Here is a 22196-nt window from a genome sequence, read left to right on the forward strand (position 1 = left end):
CCTTTTTTTGCAGCATTTGGGGCTTTTTAGTTTAGGGAAAAGGCGAGTCAGAGGTGACAGGATAGAAGTGTATAAAATTACGCACTGCATGGAGAAAGTGGATTCTTCATGCAGGGCATAGTTAAACTGTGGAATTCACTCCCACAAGAGGCAGTGATATGGCCACCAACTTGGATGGCTTTCAAAGAGGGTTAGACATATTCATGGAGGAAAAGGCTGTCAAGGCTGAACTAGTAGGTTCCGAGTTTGGGGGACAGGAGGGGGGTAGCAAAAAATCTATATGTGACTTGTATTGTGTGTTGTGATTTTAATCGGATTGTTCTGTCTATTGTATTGAGTTTTGCTTGGAGTGCTTTTGTACTGTTATCTTTATTCTGTATATGTTTTTGAGATTTTTTTTCCTTTTTCTAAGTCGCTTTGAGTTTGGGGGAAAAGCGATAATCAATATCATTAATAGATAAAATAAATAAAAGGTCTACTAGGCATGATGGCTATGCTCAGCCTCCACTGTCAGAGACAGTAGACTTCTGGATACCAGTTGCTGGAAACCACAGGAGGGGAGAGTGCTCTTGCGCTCGGGTCCTGCTTGCAGGCTTCCATTTGGCATCTGGTTGGTCACTATGAGCAGAGGATGCTGGACTAGATGGGACATGGGCCTGATCCAGCAGGCTCCTCTTATGTTCTTATAAAAGTTGTTGCCAAAACTTGTATTTCCTAGCTTGGAAATAGCACCTGGGCTTTCTTTTCCCCTCTTCCCTCCCAATCCCTTTTCCTTTTGTGACATGACTTTTAGGGTGCAAGCCTGAGGTCAGGGTTTGTCTTAACCACTGCCATTTGGAAGCTGCTTTGGGAACTTTTTGGAGGGGTGGTTTTTTTTTTTTGCTGAGGAGCAGGATCAAAATGCTTTAAATAAATAATAAAATGCAAGCTTTTGGGGTACCAGAATTCTAACCTTGATGGGGTGAACATTAGGACCCCGTAATTCTTTTCTCCGTCTCAGATTAAAATCCAAGCTGGAGAAGAATCCAACTTCTTCCCAGACCCCCAGCACTCTCCCCACTGACCAACAATCCTCCAAGGCCCTTTCTCCAATCCTTACCAGCCATCCCTTTAGCTGTTTAATGCAGCAGCAGCAATGGGGTTGGACGAAAGAAAAGAGGGAGATACCTCCATCCCTACACTTGGAACACCAGGATGTGCAACATCCCAGGCAGAAGTAGATCTGGGAAATGTAACTTTGCTAACGGCTATTGCAGATGCAGCCTTGTTTCAGAGAGGGGAGAATGCTCTCCTCTTTGCTACCCTTAGGACTGTAAATGGAGAGGGTAGAACAGAGTTGGAAGTTTGCATTGCAGTAGGGATTGACTCTGGCTCCACCTCCTGTTGGCCTTTCTGCCTTCTGCACTACCAGCCCCAGTGGGTACCAGCCACCACTGGCTGCACCCCCCCTAAGCTAGCCTGCTGCTCTCAGGTGCAATGGAGGATCCATTCTTATCACCAGCATTCAAGTGCCAGTGTGGTGTAGTAGTTACAGTGTCAGATTAGAACATGGGAAACCAGGGTTCAAATCTCCACTTGGCCATGAAGCTTGCTGGGTGACCTTGGGCCAGTCACAGTCTCTAACCCACATCACAGGGTTGTTGTGAGGATAAAAGGGAGAGAGAGAAGAACCATGTACGCCACCTTGAGTGGAAAGGTGGGATCTCAATGTTATAAGAAATAATTAAATAAGATTCAATGGCCACCAGTCTGACCAGTTTCTGCACATGGATTGTACAGAATGTGCATGCAGTTTCTGTCCATGCAGGGCACAGAATGCACCACTTTAACCTTTGCCTCAGGCAGCAAAATGTCTCAGGCCAACCTTGGAAAGCAGCAATGACCAACCATTGCAATGTAACCAACATGCCCCTGTCCCCAATTTTGTGACAGTAAAACTGGGGGAGGGAGGATTGGCCAGAAGTGTGGCCTTACTGATGGCAGTGCTTCTCCTGCAGAGTTCTCCAAGGGCAACTCTGAGATGAAGGAGGAGGAAGCTGGACTGGCTGCAAGTAAGAAGGCAGATAGGTGGGGGCTGTCAGGGGACAGATTGAGGTTGGTGGGGCAATGCCCTGTGAGCCCTAGCAGGCCAGCCTCCACTGGGTGCAGCAAGGGATGGAGGAGAAATTGGATCCAGTTCAAATCTATCAAATTCACACATTCCAGAGCAATATGAGAACTGAAACACAATCAACCTTCAACATTTGCACGTATCTGGGTTTTGCAAAGCAGTTCTCTAGCCAAAGATTGATTACAAAGAAGCATATATTAGGGGAAAGTGCATAAAAATGAATCTGTTAACGAAAACAACATACAATAATGCATTCTGTTAGGAGAAATGGTTTGCAAAAATGCTCACGTTAGTCACAACTGTACACGAAAAGGTGTGTGTGTTAGGAGAAAGTCGAACTAAAATGCTGAATAATTTTCTTGAGGAATTTTTTTTAACAAAAGATGCAAATTGCTGCAGAAATGTGGAGAACTGAATTTAAGATTGGAAAAATGTGAAACGGGGGAACTGAAACTTAAAGATCCTTCCATCCCGAGGCACAGCACGGACCACATCACACCCACAGCTCTGTCCTCTGCCACCTAAGGCAGGCGTTTCAGCTCTGCCCAATAGGAGGGCCGGCCTTGCTACTTTCCATGATGATTATGGTGCTGGTTATTCTAAAAAGATAAGATGGCCAGTGTTCACATGAGTCTCTTGTTTGATCCTGTAGCGTCTGGGAGATAATTGGTCAATCAGACGGAGGACTTTCTGTCCTGAGAACCTTCCGGCTTCTCCGGGTCCTGAAGCTGGTGCGCTTCATGCCAGCTCTCCGACGCCAGCTGGTGGTCCTGATGAAGACCATGGACAACGTGGCCACTTTCTGCATGCTGCTCATGCTCTTCATATTCATCTTCAGGTATGTGACAGCATGCGCGCCTTCCCTCCCCGATTAATTGGTTCTTCATTCATCTCGTCGCTGTATAGATTAAAATGACAATGGGGCCCCTTTGCCTAGCAAAGCGTGGGTGACAGCTCAACTCACAACAGACTGACAGGCTGGATGCTCGGCAGATGGATTCCCCCCTCCACGGTCTCCCTGTTCCGCCATCTCCTGCCATCCTGGAGACAGATGAAGGACGCAAAGTGACAACAACAGCAAAACAATTGCTCCATTGTTCCTGATAGATGGCAAACATCTTTGAGGCGGCTGAACTGAAGCCCAGGATGTCACCTGAAAAAACTGAGCGGGGGATTGAGAATTCTCCTTCCCCTGCCCTCAAATTGGCTAGGAACTCTGAATTTGCGCTTGTTATGCAAAGGGCTGCAGCTCTTTGCTTGGCTTTTCTTTTTTCCAAAATGTGTTTTGCTTGCAAAATTCCTGGAAGGGAGGGTGGGTGAGACAGTACAAAACCTGGACCATTTCCAACGGAAATGTAGCAGACCTTTGTGAACTTCAGGTAAGTACGGAAGAACCATTTCCCAAAACGCAAAATATACCATTGATAGATTTCCAAGCTGCTTCCATCTGTTCAGTGTTCTATGGGTTGGATTCAGTGCATATCGGCAAATTCAGGTTGCACAATAAAAGTTGTTTTGGTGCTCTTGTGCAATAAACCCATTCCTCCCCCCCCCAAAAAAAACCCCTACCCACCCTCAGACCTTTTGCAGTAAGGAAAGTGATGAAAAAATGTGCCAGAAAGTACAGGATAACAATTCCTTGATGCAACATCATATAAACTTTCCACAAACAAATCAGAACGAATACTCAGTAAACCAGCCTTTCCCAACCAGTGTGCCTCCAGATGTTGTTGAACCACAACTCCCATCAGCCTCAGCCAGCAGTGCCAATGGTCAGGAAAGATGGGAATTGTGGTCCAACAACATCTGGAGGCACACCGGTTGGGAAAGGCTGCAGTAAACAGTGGATACGTGTAATCTTCCTGAAAACTTTGTGCAAACAAATCAGGATGAATCCGCAAGGAACAGGTCATCGGGACGCAACCACAGCCTCGTGGAAAACTGGTTGTTGTTTTGCTAAGAGGAGAGGAGGGTTTTTTTCCCCCACACTTAATCTTCTGATCAAAACTCTGGAGGAACAGAGGAGTGGAAGAATCCCCCTCCCCAAAAAAAAGAATTCCTCCCTCCCCCAAAAAACTTGGCAAGATGATGCAAGCAATTGACTTAATAGTAGACACCAAGTTAAATTACTGCATTTGTCAGCACCCCCCTCCCAATCAGGCAAACCAGTGATTTCAGAGGGGGTCCCTACCTCCCTGCCACCTCCCCTCTCCATCCTGGTAAGCAAGAGCAACCATCTGCTGGGAAGCTACCATAGCAGCTCTGCCCCTCCTGCCAAGCCCCTTCTGCCTATTTTATAACAGTTTGTTGTTTTGTGCCTTCAAGTCGATTGCGACTTATGGTGACCCTATGAAACAGTGACCTCCAAGAGCATCTGTCGTGAACCAACCTGTTCAGATCTTGTAAATTCAGCTCCGTGGCTTCCTTTATGGAATCAATCCATCTCTTGTTTGGTCTTCCTCTTTTTCTACTCCCTTCTGTTTTCCCCAGCTTTATTGTCTTTTCTAGTGAATCACGTGAAATCACTGGTTTACCTGATTGGGAGGGGGGTATTTGGTGTTTGGAGGGGGAGGTTCACACCAGCGTAATTCCAAGAGCACTGTGAGGAGGACGCATTTTGAGGAGGAACTTTTGGACTACAGTTCCCATCAGCCCTAGCCAGCACAGCTGGGTTGGCTGGGGCTAGGGATGGGGGAGAAATTCCATTCAATTTGGATTTAAAGCCGAATCTATCAAATTCGTACTTTCCGAAACAATATAAGAAACGAAACACAGCCATCTTCTGAAATTTGCACTTCTCTGAATTTTGTGATGCAGTTCTCCAACCCAAGAATGTTTATAAAAATGCATATATTAAAGGAAAGTGTACATCAAAATGAATATGTTAGTGAAATTAACATATGAAAATGCATAATGTTAGGAGAAATGGCTTGCAAAAATGTGTACGTAAGTCAAAGCTGTCTACAAAAATATGTCTATTAGGAGAAATCCTCACTAAAATGCTGAAGAATTTTCATGAGGATTTGGGAAGAAGTGAATCGTAAATTGCTGCAGAAATGTAGAGAACTGAATTTAAGATTGGAAAAATGAGAAACTGAGAGACAGAGCTGGCACCAGACTGCAGCAATACTGCCATCTCCAGGGGCTTAAACTGGCCCAGCCGTATCTTGGGTGATGGTAAGCATGCACATGAAGTGCCCTAATGCACTGAATAGCCAGGCCTATTTAAACCCCTGGCGGCAGCAGTGCAACACAGGACGTGTTGCCAGGGAGGGTGGCTCTCGCTCCACAATCCTTACCAGCATCGGGTCATGAGGTATATGTTCTGCAACCCAATGCTAGCACAGATCGCGGAATGGAAGCTACACCCACCCATCCCCAGCTGCAGGGCCCCTCTCAGCCATAGGGCCCTCAACCAGTGCCCAACCTGGCCACCCACTGGCACCAGGCCTTCTGAGAGAACCAAAATTAACAGGTCCTTCCATCCCTAGCTGGGGCTGATGGGAGCTGTAGTCTATCAATCCTGCAGGGCACCTGGCTGGCAAAGGCTGATCTAAGGCATCCTTGAATACACCAGTAACAGTGCATTGTTCAATAATTCCTCTCCCTCCTCCTCTCTCTTTTCCTAGCATTCTTGGTATGCATCTTTTTGGTTGCAAATTCGGCTTGAAAACCGATACAGGAGACACGATGCCAGACAGGAAGAATTTTGATTCCTTGCTGTGGGCTATTGTCACTGTGTTTCAGGTAAGATCCCTAAAGCTATGACTCCCCACCAAGTAAAAAATAAAAATAAAAATGGTGTATATATTGATATATAAGTATAGTTTCCAAATCGCGTGAAGTATTAGTTCCCCTCTATTCAGCACTGGTTAGGCCTCATCTTGAATACTGCATCCAGTTCTTGTCCCCGCATTTCAAGAAGGATGCAGACAAACTGGAACAGGTTCAGACGAGGGCAGCAAGGATGATCAGGGGACTGGAGAAGAGAAGACTGAGGCGAGATATGATAGCACTCTTCAAGTACATGAAAGGTTGTCACATAGAGGAGGGCCGGGATCTCTTCTCAGTCGTCCCAGAGTGCAGGACACGGAATAATGGGTTCAAATTGCAGGAAGCCAGATTTTGACTGGACATCAGGAAAAACGTCCTAACTGTTAGAGCCATATGACAATGGAATCAATTACCTAGAGAGGCAGTGGGCTCTCCAACACTGGAGGCATTCAAGAGACAGCTGGACAGGCATCTGTTGGGAATGCTTTCATTTTGATTCCTGCATTGCACAGGGGGTTGGATTTGATGGCCTTATAGGCCCCTTCCACTCTATGATTCTATGATTCCTGCTCACTTCCTGGACTTTCCAAAGTCATCTGGCTAGATCTTCCCTGCTTCATTAGCTCTGAACATACAAGATTTGGCCAGATTTCATTTCACAAATGGCCTTTATATGACAAGTAACTTGAAAACTTCTCTGGAGGAAGGAAAAACACCGTCTCTGTCCATTTCAGGCCGTCCTGTCCGGATAAACAAGAGAGGAGAATTAAATAATTGACTGCTGGGAAAATTGACATCGGCGCTCTGTAGTACGTGGCTTCCATTACCTCATTTTAATAGAGGTGCCGCTGCTATTGTCACCGCAAATCTTGTGGGTAAATAAATTCGGCCCGAGGCACAGAGGCTGAGCTCGGCGCTTTTGGCTGAGGTTAATGGGAGGCAAGCTGCTCCATCAAGCTAACGGTGGTTCTCGTACCCTGTTAATGGGTCACTCCTGTTTTGCAGAAATTCTAAAGCTGGTTGTCTTGGTTGAAGACAGACTAATTGAGGTCAAAGATCTCTTCAACTAATACTCAAAATCAATGGCTACTAACCAGGATGATCATGTTCTAGCTCTGCTGGCAGAGGTGGTATGCTTCTGAACGCCAGTTGCTGGGAATCACAAGTGGAGAGAGTGGCTCTTGTGCTCAGATCCTTCTTTTTGGGGCTTCCCATTGGGGCACCTGGTTGGCCACTGTGAGAACAGGATACTGGACTAGATGGGCCACTGGCCTGATCCAGCGCACTCTTATTATGTTCTGATGCCAATTCCAGAGCCTGGAAAAGTTTCTTTTTTTGAACTACAACTCCCATCAGCCCCAGCCAGCATGGCCATTGGATTGGGCTGATGGGAGCTGTAGTTCAAAAAAGAAACTTTTCCAAGCTCTGGCTGATCCTTTTTTAATTTTATTTATGTTTTCTTCCTTGGTCTTTTACATTGTGGGCAATTAGCAAGATGGAGATAGTTTCAATAAAGCAAAAGTGAGAAAGCTCAGGCCCAAGGGCCAAATGCAGCTCTCCAAACCTGTCTGTTGGCCCTCAGGGGTCTCCCCAATTTATCCTCCTCCTCAGTCATACCCCCTCCCTCTAGGCCATACCTCTCACCAGCCCTATTATGCACCCTCCTTGATTGTTTTTTGCCTGAGGAAAATGTGTCCTAGAACGCTGATAATGCCTCTATAGCTGATAATGCTTACCTGGATGCCAGTAGTGTGGAAGCACCTGTGCTCTGGAACTCCCTGCCTACTGACATTAAGGAAGAGCATATCATTCTCCCTAAAGAAACCTTGGAACTTTGTTAAGGATACTGGGAATTGCAGCTCTGTGATGGATAAACTACAGTTCCCAGGAATCTTTGGGGGAAATCATGTGCTTTAAATGTATGGCATGTACTCAGCCATATATATATATATCTTTATTGTTATAGTCGGTGACCAGCATAATGTACGCAGCCATCGTTTTAGATGCCGACTGCAAACTTTTCTGTTTCAGCAAGCCTGTCCAAACACATGATTTCGTTATCCATATTTATTTTAAATGTTTTATTGAATTGATCTTTGTTTAACATGATGATGGCTTGTATATTTGTTTTTAATGGGCTTTCAGGTTTTTATTTTATTTTATTTTATTTTATTCATAGACCGCAGGGAGATTTTTTTAATCAAGCAGTTTATGAATTTTCTAATTAAATAAATAATAGGCGTGTGTATGTGCAAAATTAGCCTACAGTACAAAGATAAATATTCGATATTTTGCTCCACCTGTTTATTTTATTTATTTATTTATTTTATTAAGCTTATATACCGCCCGACTAGCAACAGCTCTCTGGGCGGTGAACATTAAAAATACAATAAAAATAACACAATACAATATAACACAATACAAAACTGTACAAAAAACTGTACAGTCTAAAATCAAAATATAATAATTTAGAATTAACAGGAATGAAAATGCCTCAGAGTAGAGAAAGGTTTTAACCTGGCGCCGAAAAGATGATAGTGTTGGCGCCAGGCGCACCTCCTCGAGGAGACCGTTCCATAGTTCGGGGGCCACCACTGAGAAGGCCCTAGATCTTGTCACCACTCTCCGGGCTTCCCTATGAATCGGAACCCGGAGGAGGGCCTTCGTAGTAGACCGTAGTGTACGGGCCGGTTCATATCGGGAGAGGCGTTCCGACAGATATCGTGGTCCCGCGCCGTATAAGGCTTTATAGGTAAGTACCAACACTTTGAATCTGGCCCGGAAGCATATTGGAAGCCAGTGCAAACGGGCTAGCACAGGTGTTATATGCTCAGACCGCTTAGTTCTTGTTAGCAGTCTGGCAGCCGCATTTTGCACTAGCTGTAGCTTCCGAATCGTCTTCAAAGGTAGCCCTACGTAAAGCGCATTGCAGTAGTCCAGACGCGAGGTTACCATAGCATGTACCACTGATGTGAGGTCCTCCTTACTCAGATAGGGACGTAGCTGGGCTACCAACCGAAGTTGGTAGAACGCATTCCGGGCCACCGAGGCTACATGAGCCTCAAGTGTGAGGGAAGAGTCTAAGATGACTCCCAGACTACGCACCTGTTCCTTCAAGGGGAGTGTAACCCCATCTAAAACAGGGTAAACATCCACCATCTGGGCAGGGAAGGCATTCACCAACAGTGTCTCAGTCTTGTCTGGATTGAGTCTCAGTTTATTAGCTCTCATCCAGTCCATTATCGCGGTCAGGCAGTGATTCAGCACATCCACAGACTCACCTGTAGAAGATGAAAAGGAGAAATAGAGCTGCGTGTCATCAGCGTACTGGTGGCAACGCACTCCAAAACTCCTGATGACGGCACCCAGAGGCTGCATGTAGATGTTAAAAAGCATGGGGGACAAAACCGACCCCTGAGGGACTCCACAATGGAGAGTCCAAGGTGTCGAGCAATGTTCCCCAAGTACTACCTTCTGGCGACGATCCGCCAAGTAGGAGCGGAACCACTGCTAGGCAGTGCCTCCAACTCCCAACTCCGCAAGCCTCTCCAGAAGGATACCATGGTCGATGGTATCAAAAGCCGCTGAGAGATCAAGGAGAATCAACAGAGTCACACTCCCTCTGTCTCTCTCCCGACATAGGTCATCAAACAGGGCGACCAAGGCAGTCTCAGTGCCAAAACCAGGCCTGAACCCCGATTGAAATGGATCTAGATAATCGGTTTCATCCAATAGCGCCTGGAGCTGGTCAGCAACCACACGTTCCAGGATCTTGCCCAGGAACGGAACATTGGCTACTGGTCTGTAGCTGCTGAAATCCTCTGGGTCCAAGGAAGGTTTTTTCAGGAGTGGTCTCACTGCCGCCTCTTTCAGACAGCCAGGGACCACTCCCTCTCGTAAAGAGGCATTAATCACTTCCTTGGCCCAGCCAACTGTTCCTTCCTTGCTAGTTTTAATTAGCCAAGAGGGGCAAGGATCCAGTACCGAAGTGGTCGCACGAACCTGTCCAAGCACCTTGGCTCTTTACATCTGGAGGAAGCTTCAATAATCACCAGATGAGAAACCAGGGATATAAAACAACACCTTTATTGATTAATTACCAAACATCTTTTGCAAAAGAGAGACGAAGAATTCGGCTAACGCCAGAATCCTGGTCTGAAAGCATAGCTGCACAGATTACATTGATATATGGCTCCAAATCCTCCTTACACACAGCCCTTCCCTTATTGCTTATTAGCAACAGTTTCATTGTCTCGCGTTGGGCTAGTTTCCTAACCTTGAGCACTGTTCCGTTGTGTTCTTGCCTCCCTCTAGGCACAACACATTCCAGCTTGAATGTATCTTGCTACATGGGATGAACAAGCCTAACAGAACATCCTGCCTTCACAGCACTTTTAGAAATTTAGTTTTTCTGCTTGTATATGGATCAGATTAACTCATTTTCTGCTGTGTCAAATTAACACTACATACTATAGTTCCCAAACTATAACTCATTCATCACACACCCACTTTTGCTCTGCCCACCACTGATGTGTGACACCGCAGAGGTTTGCCCAGAAGGGAACGCGGCCTTTGGGCCTGCAAGAAAGTTTCACCGCTGCTACCGCCAATAATAGCAAAAGACCACTTCTGTTGTGGCAGAACAAAAGATTTGTGAACAGCTTTTCAGCCAAAGCAGTCGAGGCAGCTTACATTTTATTATAACGATTTACAATCTTAGCAAGATGCGTAGAGTGCATTTTCCTTGCCCAGTTACTGAACAATGCGGCCGTACAGCTCTGAGATGAGAGATGAGGCCTTCCGGATGAGATTGTGCAGTTTCCTGTCATGCCTGCACACGCACACACACACACGCAATCTCCTTTCTTTAACACCTATCCACTGACAGAGGCATGCAGGTGATTGGACACAATGAGTTACAGTGGCAGCTGATGCCCATTGGGACTGGCAGGGCAAACAGTGGAGAGATGAACAGTATGTGGGTCGAGAGCCCGTTGCAGGCAGCGATACCCCCAACTGGTTCTTGTTATTATTAATAATAATAATTAGATTTATTGGTTACTTGTTACCCGGCGGTCTCCAAGCATTTTACAACATTGTTAAAAATAGAAAGAAAATATGAAAAGGAAATGGATTGCCTTCAAGCTGATCCCAACTTATGGCCACCCTATGAAGAGGGATTTCGTGGTATTCAGAGGGGGGTTGCCATTGCCTCCCTCTGAGGCTAGTCCTCCCCAGCTGGGTAGGCCTGCTCAGCTTGCCACAGCTGCACAAGCCAGCCCCTTCCTTGTCTCCAACTGCCAGCTGGGGGGCAACTGGGCTCCTTGGGACCATGCAGCTTGCCCACGGCTGCACAGGTGGCAGGGCACGTAACCCTGAGCCACTCCCTGTGGGGTGATCTTTAGCTGGCCCTTGACCCCTAGGAGGCACGAGCGGGGATTTGAACTCACCGACTCTGGACTCCCAGCCAGGCTCTCCTCCCCACTGCGCTATATAAAAACAAACCACTAAAACAACAAACACCCCAATGCAGCCACAGGAAGCTTTGGCAGCATACTAATAACAAACAACTTCATCTCCGTCTACCAAATGCCTGTGGGGTGGGAAGGTAAGTCTTTACCTGGTGCCGCAAAGATGTCAATGAAGGCGCCAGGCGGGCCTCACTGGGGAGCGTATTCCACAGATGGGGAGCCACCACTGAAAAGGCCCTCTCCCTTGTCGCCACTCTCCAAGTCTCCCTCATGGCGGGATCTAGAGACAGGCCTCAGCAGAAGATCTAGGGGCCTGGGTAGGTTCCTATTTGGGGGAGGCATTTCAAAGGTTGTAAGCAAGAAGGCAGGCAGAGGGAGGCTGGCTGGGGGCAGCCTGAGGTGGGTGGGGCAGGGCCCCATTAGCCTAATGGACCAGACTTGACTGCTTAGGAATATCCGAACCCACCGTCTCATGAGTCAGACTGTGGGTCCGTCCCATGTTGTGTTCTTGGCACTGACTGGCAGCAGCTGTCCAGGGTTTCAGACAGGGTCCTCTCCCAGCTCTCCAGGGATTTAAACTGGGACCTTCTGCATGCAAACCAGATGCTCTGGCACTGAGATGTGGACCTCCTAGTTTGAAGCCTGAAGAGCAGAAGCGGATGGCCTCCTGTCAGACACTTGCTACTTGGGGGAAAGGACTGGACTGATCTGTCTCTCTCTCTCTTCCCCCCTCCTCCATTGTATGCAGATCCTCACGCAAGAAGATTGGAACGTGGTGCTGTACAACGGGATGGCATCCACATCTTCCTGGGCAGCTCTTTATTTTGTGGCCCTGATGACCTTCGGCAACTACGTGCTTTTCAACCTCTTGGTTGCCATCTTGGTAGAAGGTTTCCAAGCCGAGGTAAGGGAAGGTCCTCACCAAAGGCCAGCATCTTGGGTTTTTGCCCAGTTACCCAACACAACATGCCGCTCGGGTGGAGGTCTCAGCCCCCTGACATTGTTATTGCTTGAATATCATCCAGCATGCCTGGAAATAACAGGCAACTGTGGAACTCCCTGCTACAGGGTGTGGCGGTGATTCGTAGAGAAACTAGGTTCGCCTGCAGCAGGAATGCGGAGCCTCTGGTTCTCCAAATGTTGCTGGGCTAGGGATCTCTTTCATGCATTGTTACATTTATGTCCTGGTGTATCTGCAAAGAGCTCAAGGTGGCATACATGGCGCTCCCCTTTCCCATTTAGTCCTTGCAACAACCCTGTGAAGTAGGTGAGGTTGAGAGAAGATGATCGGGCAGAACGTCGGGAAGTCACCCAATGAGCATCATGGCTGAGCGGGGATTTGAACCCTGGTCTCCCAGGCCCTAGTCCGACGCTCTAACTACTACACTATACTGGTTCACCCATCTGACAACACTGATTGGAGCTCCCATCATCCCTAACCATTGGCCAGGCTCACTGGGCTGATGAGAACTGGAATCCAACAACAGATGGAGGGCCACAGGTTACCTGATTAGTTAAGTAAGTGAAGGCACAAAAATGTGTGAGTTTATTTCCAGGTGGCTGGAAAAATCTGTTGGCAACCAGTAGGGTTCACTATCTCATTCCGATCCACTTCCATTCCAATAGTCCATTGTTCAATCCCGATCCGCCATCTTTTTGTTCCCACTTGCTTTTGTACTTGCCGGTTTGATCTGCTGTGTGTGTGGTTTTAGGGGTGAAAAAATATTTTTGTATTTTTTAACATAAATGCGTTTGTAAATCCATGGACGTTAATGGATAATAGTGATTGAAATTACAAAGATAATTATGTAAAGTCAGGGGGGAATTGGGGGGGGAGCCGTGCCAATTATAGCCATGGCCCGCCACAAGAAATCAGTGCCGGTCCAAAAAGACAGCAGACTGTCGGATTCAGTCAAAATCCAGTAGTAAGTCTGATTGAGCAGATAATCTCCCTCATCTCCAGCAAACAGGAGGCGCCAGTGTTGTGGAGCGGTGATGTGGCATCGCTGCTGCTTACCAGAGTGGGGGGAGGGGACCGCAGCGAGGTTGGGAATGTGCAGCTGCCCCGGCAGAAGCACGGGCTCGACTCAACACAGCTCCAATCTTGCTCCCCGGCCCTACCTGACCCTGTGTCATTAGCAATAAGGACACCAGTCTCAGGAAGCGGTCTCCACAGCGCTGGCCACTCCTGCCTGCAAGTCACCGCAGATCGCTAACTTTCCTTGCTGTCAGTAGCATTTTTGACAGTCCTCTGTCTTATTCATTATCCGAAGTGTCCGGAGCACGGCCTTGTCTTTCTTTATTGGATGAGTTTCAGTTGGTGCAGCTCGAGGAAGTGGACAAGGTGCTTGGAATGGTTCGGGCGACCACGTCTGTTCTGGATCCTTGCCCATCTTGGCTAGTGAAAGCTGGCAGGGCTGGAACCACCAGTTGGGCCAAGGAGGTGGTTAATGCCTCCTTGAGGGAGGGAGTGGTCCCTGGTAGCCTCAAGGAGGCAGTAGTGAGACCTCTTTTAAAGAAACCCTCCTTGGACCCAGATAATTTAAACAACTATAGACCGGTGGCGAATGTCCCTTTTTTGGGCAAGGTTTTGGAGCGGGTGGTTGCCAGCCAACTCCAGGCGCTCTTGGATGAAACCGATTATCTAGATCTGTTTCAATCCGGTTTCAGGCCCGGTTTTGGCACCGAAACAGCCTTGGTCGCCCTGTATGATGACCTGTGTCGGGAGAGGGACAGGGGGAGTGTGACTCTGTTGATTCTCCTTGATCTCTCAGCGGCGTTTGATACCATCGACCATGGTATCCTTCTGAGGAGACTCGCGGAGTTGGGTGTCGGGGGCACTGCTTGGCAGTGGTTCCGCTCCTACTTCGCGGATCGTCACCAGAAGGTAGTGCTTGGGGAACATCACTCGACACCATGGACTCTCCATTGCGGAGTCCCTCAGGGGTCGGTTTTGTCCCCCATGCTTTTCAACATCTACATGCAGCCGCTGGGTGCAGTCATCAGGAGTTTTGGAGTGCGTTGCCATCAGTATGCTGATGACACGCAGCTCTATTTCTCCTTTTCATCTTCTTCAGGTGAGTCTGTTGATGTGCTGAACCGTTGCCTGACCGCGATAATGGACTGGATGAGAGCTAATAAACTGAGACTCAATCCAGACAAGACCGAGACATTGTTGGTGAATGCCTTCCCTGCTCAGATGGTGGATGTTAACCCTGTTCTGGATGGGGTTACACTCCCCCTGAAGGAACAGGTACGTAGTTTGGGGGTTCTTCTCGACTCTTCCCTGTCTCTCGAGGCCCAAGTGGCCTCGGTGGCACGGAATGCGTTTTACCATCTTCGTCTGGTAGCCCAACTACGCCCCTATCTGGACAGGGATGACCTCGCCTCCGTTGTTCACGCTCTGGTAACTTCAAGATTAGATTACTGTAATGCGCTCTACGTAGGGCTGCCCCTGAAGACAATTCGGAAGCTTCAGCTGGTGCAGAACGCAGCTGCCAGACTACTGACGAGGACCAGTCGGTCTTCGCATATAACACCTGTCTTGGCGCGTCTGCACTGGCTTCCTATTTGCTTCCGGGCGAGATTCAAGGTGCTGGTTCTTACCTATAAAGCCTTACACGGCGTGGGACCTCAATACCTTGTGGAACGCCTCTCTCGATACGAACCTACCCGTTCACTTCGTTCAGAATCTAAGGCCCTCCTCCGGGTACCAACCCATTGGGAAGCCCGGAGGGTGGTTACTAGATCTAGGGCCTTTTCTGTGGTGGCCCCTGAGTTGTGGAACAGCCTCCCCGAAGAGGTACACCTGGCGCCTACACTTCTATCTTTTCGGCGCCAGGTAAAGACCTTTTTATGCTCCCAGGCATTTTAATTTTCTTAACCATTTTAATCTTTTAATCCGTATTTTTAATTTTTGTCGTATTGTGTTTTTGTAGTTTTTGTTGTTGTTTGTTTGTATATGTTTTTATGATTTTTATTATGATATATTGTATTTTATCTTGTTTGTTCACCACCCTGAGAGCTATTCTGCTAAGGGCGGTATATAAATTGAAATAATAAATAAATAAAATAAATTCATCCCCATGCACCAATGACAATTCATATTTTTACCATTGAAGGGGTACAGCTCTGTGTCCGAGAACTGTGTCTCTTCCACTAGGGATGAACACACCAGCCAATTTCTGTTCCATATATACAGTATAGCTAGACTTGTGAAGACCCAGGGGAAAAGCAAGAAAATTGGGGGGGGGTATGTGTTTTGGGGGGGGTCAATTTTGAGGGGGAACTGGAAAAATAGGAAAAAACATTTTCCCATTTTTTCTCTATTTTTCCCCCAGGTCTTCACCGCTCTAAGTACAATATGCAATAAGGGTCTCTATGTAATGAAACACAACCGGCAGAGAGACTCACAAATATGAAAAATCTACTGTTATTGTACTTCAGAGAACAAACACATAAAAATAGGGCAATGAACAATAATACTACGGAACAACTGATTACAGACCTGCGTCAACTGTTGCTTTTTCAAATACGGCCCAGTTAGTCCCAAATCCTTGAGAAAGGGCTTCTTAACAATCTTTGGGGATCATGCCCAAATAATTCCTCTTGATCATCAAGGGCTTCTAAGAAGTTGTTTAGCTGAACAGGTTTCTTTTAGTTGAGAGACCATTCTCCCAAATGCAGATTGGAGGGGAGGGGGCATAAATTGGTCCTTCAACCTTTCTTCCTGGGTCAAGACAAGTCTAGTTTCATTTTTGTGAATCTTCTTGCTAATTGTGTTTGTTTTATTTTCATTCGGCGTCTGTTTCACACGCACTTAGTCCTAGGTCTGTCCTGTCCCACTTTTTGCAAAATAGATTGCATTTCAGTTGTACACATTTTGTATGCATTTTATACATAAACTTCCCCTAAAGTACACATTTTTGTAGGCTTTACAATGCATTTTCCCTAAAGTGTGTGTGTGTGTGTGTGTGTGTGTGTGTGTGTGTGTGTGTGTGTGTGTGTGTGTGTGTGTAAAATACTCCTTTTTATGGACTTTTTTTTTTAACCAAAACTACATCGCAAAATTTGGAGAAGTGAGCAATCTGTCTGATGGCCATGTTCAGCTAATTTAGCTCAGTTCACTTTAAACTGTTTGTTGTTGTTGTTATGTGCCTTCAAGTCGATTACAACTTATGGAAACCCTATGAATCAGTGACCTCCAATAGTATCTGTCGTGAACCACCCTGTTCAGATCTTGTAAGTTCAGGTCTGTGGCTTCCTTTATGGAATCCATCCATCTCTTGTTTGGCCTTCCTCTTTTTCTACTCCCTTCAGTTTTTCCCAGCATTATTGTCTTTTCTAGTGAATCATGTCTTCTCATGATGTGTCCAAAGTATGATAACCTGTTTCATCATTTTAGCTTCTAGTGATAGTTCTGGTTTAATTTGTTCTAACACCCAATTATTTGTCTTTTTCACAGTCCATGGTATGCACAAAGCTCTCCTCAAACACACATTTCACATGAGTTGATTTTTCTCTTATCTGCTTTTTTCACTGTCCAACTTTCACAACCATACATAGAGATCGGGAATACCATGGTCTGAATGATCCTGACTTTAGTGTTCAGTGATACATCTTTGCATTTGAGGACCTTTTCTAGTTCTCTCATAGCTGCCCTCCCCAGTTCTAGCCTTCTTCTGATTTCTTGCCTATGGTCTCCATTTTGGTTAATGACTATGCCAAGGTACTGATAATCCTTGACAAGTTCAAAGTCCTCGTTGCTAACTTTAGAGTTACATAAATCTTCTGTTGTCATTACTTTAGTCTTCTTGATGTTCAGCTGTAGTCCTGCTTTTGTGCTTTCCTCTTTAATTTTCATCAGCATTCGTTTCAAATCATTACTGGTTTCTGCTAGTAGTATGGTATCGTCTGCATATCTTAAATTATTGATATTTCTCCCTACAATTTTCACACCTCCATCTTGGTCCAATCCTGCTTTCCATATGATATGTTCTGCATATAGATTAAACAAATAGGATGATAAAATACACCCCTGTCTCACACCCTTTCCGACTGGGAACCAATAATTTCACCATATTTTGTACTTACAGTAGCCTCTTGTCCAGAGTATAGGTTGCGCATCAGGACAATCAGATGCTGTGGCACCCCCATTTCTTTTAAAGCTTAATTTCTCCTCCATCTCTTAGTTCCCACTTAACAAATAAAGATTGTATCCAGCTAAGCTCTACTCATAGTAGACCCATTAACATTAATAACTCTAAGTCAGCCTTTCCCAACCAGTGCGCCTCCAGATGTTGTGGGACCACAACTCCCATCTTCCTGACCATTGGCAATGCTGGCTGAGGCTGATGGGAGTTGTGGTCCAACATCTGGAGGCACACTGGTTGGGAAAGGCTGCTCTAAGTTAATCATGCCCATCTGCTTCAGTGGGGTCTACTCTAAGGAGGACTAGCATTGGATACATGCCCAAGTAAATGTTGGTATGACTCATGGTCCAGACAAAGGTGGCCTTGCTTAAAGAGCAACCCAGTGGCCTATTGATGTCCTCTGCAAGCAAAAAGGATAGAAACCAACCTAAACAATATCTGAAAAACTCAAATGGGTTCGGTAATGTATCTGTAAGAACATATAAAGTATTAAATGTAATTTTAATATATAACAGCTAGCAATCGTAAAATGTTATAAAAACCATCATATGTGGCAATAAAATATTCTTAATACATTCCTTGCATTCAAATCTTGTACTAGATCTTTCCCAAATGCATTTCAACCTGTAAAGGTCGTCTTCTTATAAAAAACCATCATACAGTATATGGCAATAAAATATTCTTAATACATTCCTTGCATTCAAATCTTGTACTAGATCTTTCCCAAATGCATTTCAACCTGAAAAGGTCTTCTTCAGTGGTACTTTGGAGTTTTGGTAACTGGATGTTCCTGAGCTCCTTTGACATTTTTAGATCTTGTCATTAATAAATCTGACCTACACCATACATTGTACAGATGTGTATCTTGCTCAGTCTTCAGTTTAGACTGATAAATGAATAATAAGAATCCTTGACGATGCAGGCCTCTCAAATTCAATAGAATTTCTTATTTTATCAGTCCAGTCCTTTTCCCCAAATAGCAGATTTGAATGCAAGGAACGTATTAAGAATATTTTATTGCCATATATGATGGTTTTTATAACGTTTTATGATTGCAAGCGATTCTAGTGTATATTAAAATTACATTTAATACTTTAGATGTTCTTATAGATATATTATCGAGCCCATTTGAGTTTTTCAGAGCCACTGATGTCCACTGTCAGTGATCAGGCCATACCAAACCCAGGGAGACTTTCATCACAAAACTCCACCAACTGTATTTGTCTATCATATCACCACGGGGCCAACTTTGGTTTCACTACTGGGAAGTGGACTTTAATGCACGTATCCAGTCACTCCTTCTACAGAAACTCCATGTCCATGTCTTTCAAGCTTTCAACACCAATGGACATCATCACAACTTGCGGGAGGGAATTACATAGGAAGCTGCCTTATACCAAGTCAGACCATTGGTCCATCTAACCTAGTATTGTCTACACTGACTGGCAGCATCTCTCCAGGGTTTCGGGCAGGGGACATTCCCTGCCCTGTCTGGAGATGCAAGGGACTGAGCCCAGGATGTTCTGAATGCAAAGGATGTGCTCGATCACTGATTGATGGCCCTTCACATAGGAATATGGGAAGCTGCCTTTGTACTGAGTCAAGCCATTGGTCCATCTGGTTCAGTTTTGCCTACACTGACCGATAGTAGCTCTCTGGGTTTTCAGGCAGGGAGCCTCTCAGACCTACCAGGAGATGCTGGTGATTGAACCTGGGACTTTCTTTATGCAAAGGAGATGCTGTGCCACTTTCCCCAAACTGGACCTTCCAGGATTCAGTTCCTTTCTCCCTTTGTCAATCCAGCTGAGCTCAGACCTACTTTGACTTCCCCCCATCCCTGCCTCCCCCCAGGACAAATCCATTGTGCCATTTGGGTTTTAAGTGAGAATTATGTCCCCATTTCTGTCTCAGAAATATAATGATCTCAATATCATATTTTATCAAGAAGCTTTTATGAAGCCATTAGCGTATGGAAATGATGTTGAGCCTTACCCAAACTCAGCCTGCTTGAGCTACAGAGTAATGACTTAGAAAGGGGCTTTAATCACATCAGGGGGATATTATTTTTCCATGTTCCTTAAGAACGGAGCAGCCATTTACCATCTTTGAATACTCAAATCGATATTAGCAGCAGAAAGATTCAAGTGCAGCATGAGAAACAGCTTCACTCTTCAACAGGCGAGTCCTCAAGAGGTGGCAGGGGAGTCAGAGAGGCTGGAGGAAGAAAGCATGTCTGTATTCTTGACATTTCTTTCTTGGATGATGAGTTCCACTTTCAGCTGCAGATGAGAAACAGATATCGAGCAGATTCCTACACACAAGGGGTCTTTGAGGGAGCGTCTTGCCAGGGTTGAATCTGAGATGTGCCAAGACCTAGAAGCTGTGGGACAAGCCAGTTCAAAGGAGTAAGGCCCCATCTTCATTGTACATATAAAGCACCATCATGCCACTTTAAACAGTCACGGCTTCCCACAAGGAATCCTGGGAAATGTAGTTTGTCAAGGGTGCTGAGAGTTGTTAGGAGACCCCCTATTCCTTTCACAGAGCTACGATTCTCAGAGAGGTTTATCAATCCCTCTTCACAGGGAACTCCGGGAGCTAGAGCTCTGTGAGGGGAACAACTGACAGCACCATTACCAATCTACAGCTCCCAGGATTCACTGGAAGGATGAAAGGAAGGATGCCTTGGTGACCAGTGTCAGCCCAAGAGCAGCCACATGCTGACACAATGGCCTGTTTGCCGCTGCCCCATGGGGGGGTTGGCTGCAGGGACCCCAAACTTTGATGGTGAGATCCAGTTCTAACCTCACCACTGTGCCCAGATCTTGTCATACTTTTGCATGTCTGCCTTTAGTATTCTTTTTTTAAGTTAGGCAGTGTACACACCATACATTTTGAGCATATTTGAACACATTCACACACAGAGAGAGAGAGAGAGAGAGAATCCTGGGACCTATAGTTTACCCCTCACAGAGCTACATTCCCAGCACTCTTAACAAACTATAGTTCCCAGGTTTCTTGGGGGCAGGAGATGTGCTTTAAAAGTAGTGTGTTGCCTTTACCTTAACTAAAATATGTATAGGCCAAAAACTTTGCCCTCTACCTCTTTACCATCGTCAGCTGCCGCCGTCCCCCTGCATGAGAGCCTTTCTGCAGAAAACCTCAATTAGAGCTCCTTTGAAGAGCCGGGGTTTGCTTGAGGAAATCCTGCGCATTTAGCTTTGGCTGATTGAATTAAAAATGGCAGAACCATCACTGATGAGGAGCTCTGTTAAGTTTCGCTCAAAGCACACAGGCTAATTGACTTAAACTGCTGTGACGAGGCACTCTTTGCCTTTTTAAAAAGTGCCTCCGCGTGGTTGTTAGCAGTGCTTTTCTCCAAATTGACTTAATTTCATACTTTAGATTACGCCGCTAGAACTTTTCCCACTGGGGGTGGTTTACCTCTTTGATGATGGGTTTCCCAGCTGCTTCCTTGTAGCAGATTTAAACACATACCCCAGAGTGCTATACACAACCACATGGCTATGCCAGTTGCCACTAGGGATGGGCGAATCTGTCAGTTTCAGTTTAGCTCAGTTTCTCAGTTTCCTGTTCTTAAGATCAGCTCTCCACATTTCCACAACAGTTTGCAATTAAAAGAAAAAGTCCTCGTGAAACCTCAGCAGCGTTTTATTGTGTATTTCTCCTAACACACATATCTTTGTATGCAATGTTGGGCAGTATGCCATTTGGTATGTTATTTTCTCTAATATGTGCATTTTCTGCACACCTGACCCTACCATATGCATTTTTGCACATGTGGCTACACAGGGGTATTGCAAAATTCAGAAAAGTGTGAAGTTCAAAGGATGGCTGCATTTCAGTTCTAATATTGTTTTAGAAAGTGCAAATTAGGTAGGCTTGCCTATAAATGTGAATGGAATCCCTAGCTGCCACATAGAATCATGGAATCATTGAGTTGGAAGGGGCCTTTAAGGCCATCAAGTCCAACCTCCTGCTCAATGCAAGAATCCAAATTAAAGCATTCCCAAAAGGTGGCTGTCCAGCTGCCTCCCAAATACCTCCAGTGTTGAAGAGCCCACCACCTCCCTAGGTGATTGGATCCATCGTCGTACCACTCTAACAGGCCATCGAGTCCAACCCCTGCTCGATGCAGGAATCCAAGTTTGAGCATAGCTGACAGACGGCTGTCCAGTAGCCATTGAGATGGGTTTGGATTCAGCATTCCTAAATCCGTTTTGAGTGAGTGTCCAGCTCTTGGCAGGATTGACATTGGAGACAGTGCTGGAGCTTATGCTGAAATATTGGTCCTCAGCTATGTTCAAATTGGAGGCGAATGGGTGGAGGCAGAGGTGGATATACATACATTTATTTGGGAAACCGGCCCGGATATTCTGGGGGGAGGGTGGCCCTATCTGTCATTCACAGCCTTCATTTCCATTTCTTCAATGGCTGGCTTTTCCCAAATAATAATCGTTTTTTTAAAAAATTGGAAAGTTCTGCCATACGAGCAGCTGTGTGTTGGCTCCCTTTGTATCGGTCTCCGTTCATCCCTCCGCTTTCTGGCGCATCAGTCTTGGCACTGCGCCCTTTGCTTGGGATTGATGGCCACATCCAAGAATGGTTGGATGCCAGGATGGCACTGGGCAAGCCGACTGCATTTGGCCACCCGGGAGAAGAGGGCAG

General features: G+C 45.9%; 1 protein-coding gene across 4 annotated transcripts in view; it reads left to right on the forward strand.

Moving 5' to 3' along the window:
• CACNA1H (calcium voltage-gated channel subunit alpha1 H) overlaps positions 1-22196 on the forward strand; it is a 206140-nt gene that overhangs the window by 108589 nt on the left and 75355 nt on the right. For all 4 annotated transcript variants that reach the window (XM_061599729.1, XM_061599731.1, XM_061599730.1 and 1 more), the window contains exons 10-12: positions 2763-2948; positions 5740-5857; positions 12104-12259. In XM_061599729.1, the coding sequence (XP_061455713.1) occupies positions 2763-2948; positions 5740-5857; positions 12104-12259 (460 nt within the window). The remainder of the gene's footprint in view (positions 1-2762; positions 2949-5739; positions 5858-12103; positions 12260-22196) is intronic.

Source organism: Rhineura floridana, chromosome 17 (assembly GCF_030035675.1).
Source record: "Rhineura floridana isolate rRhiFlo1 chromosome 17, rRhiFlo1.hap2, whole genome shotgun sequence".
Classification (NCBI taxonomy): domain Eukaryota; kingdom Metazoa; phylum Chordata; class Lepidosauria; order Squamata; family Rhineuridae; genus Rhineura; species Rhineura floridana.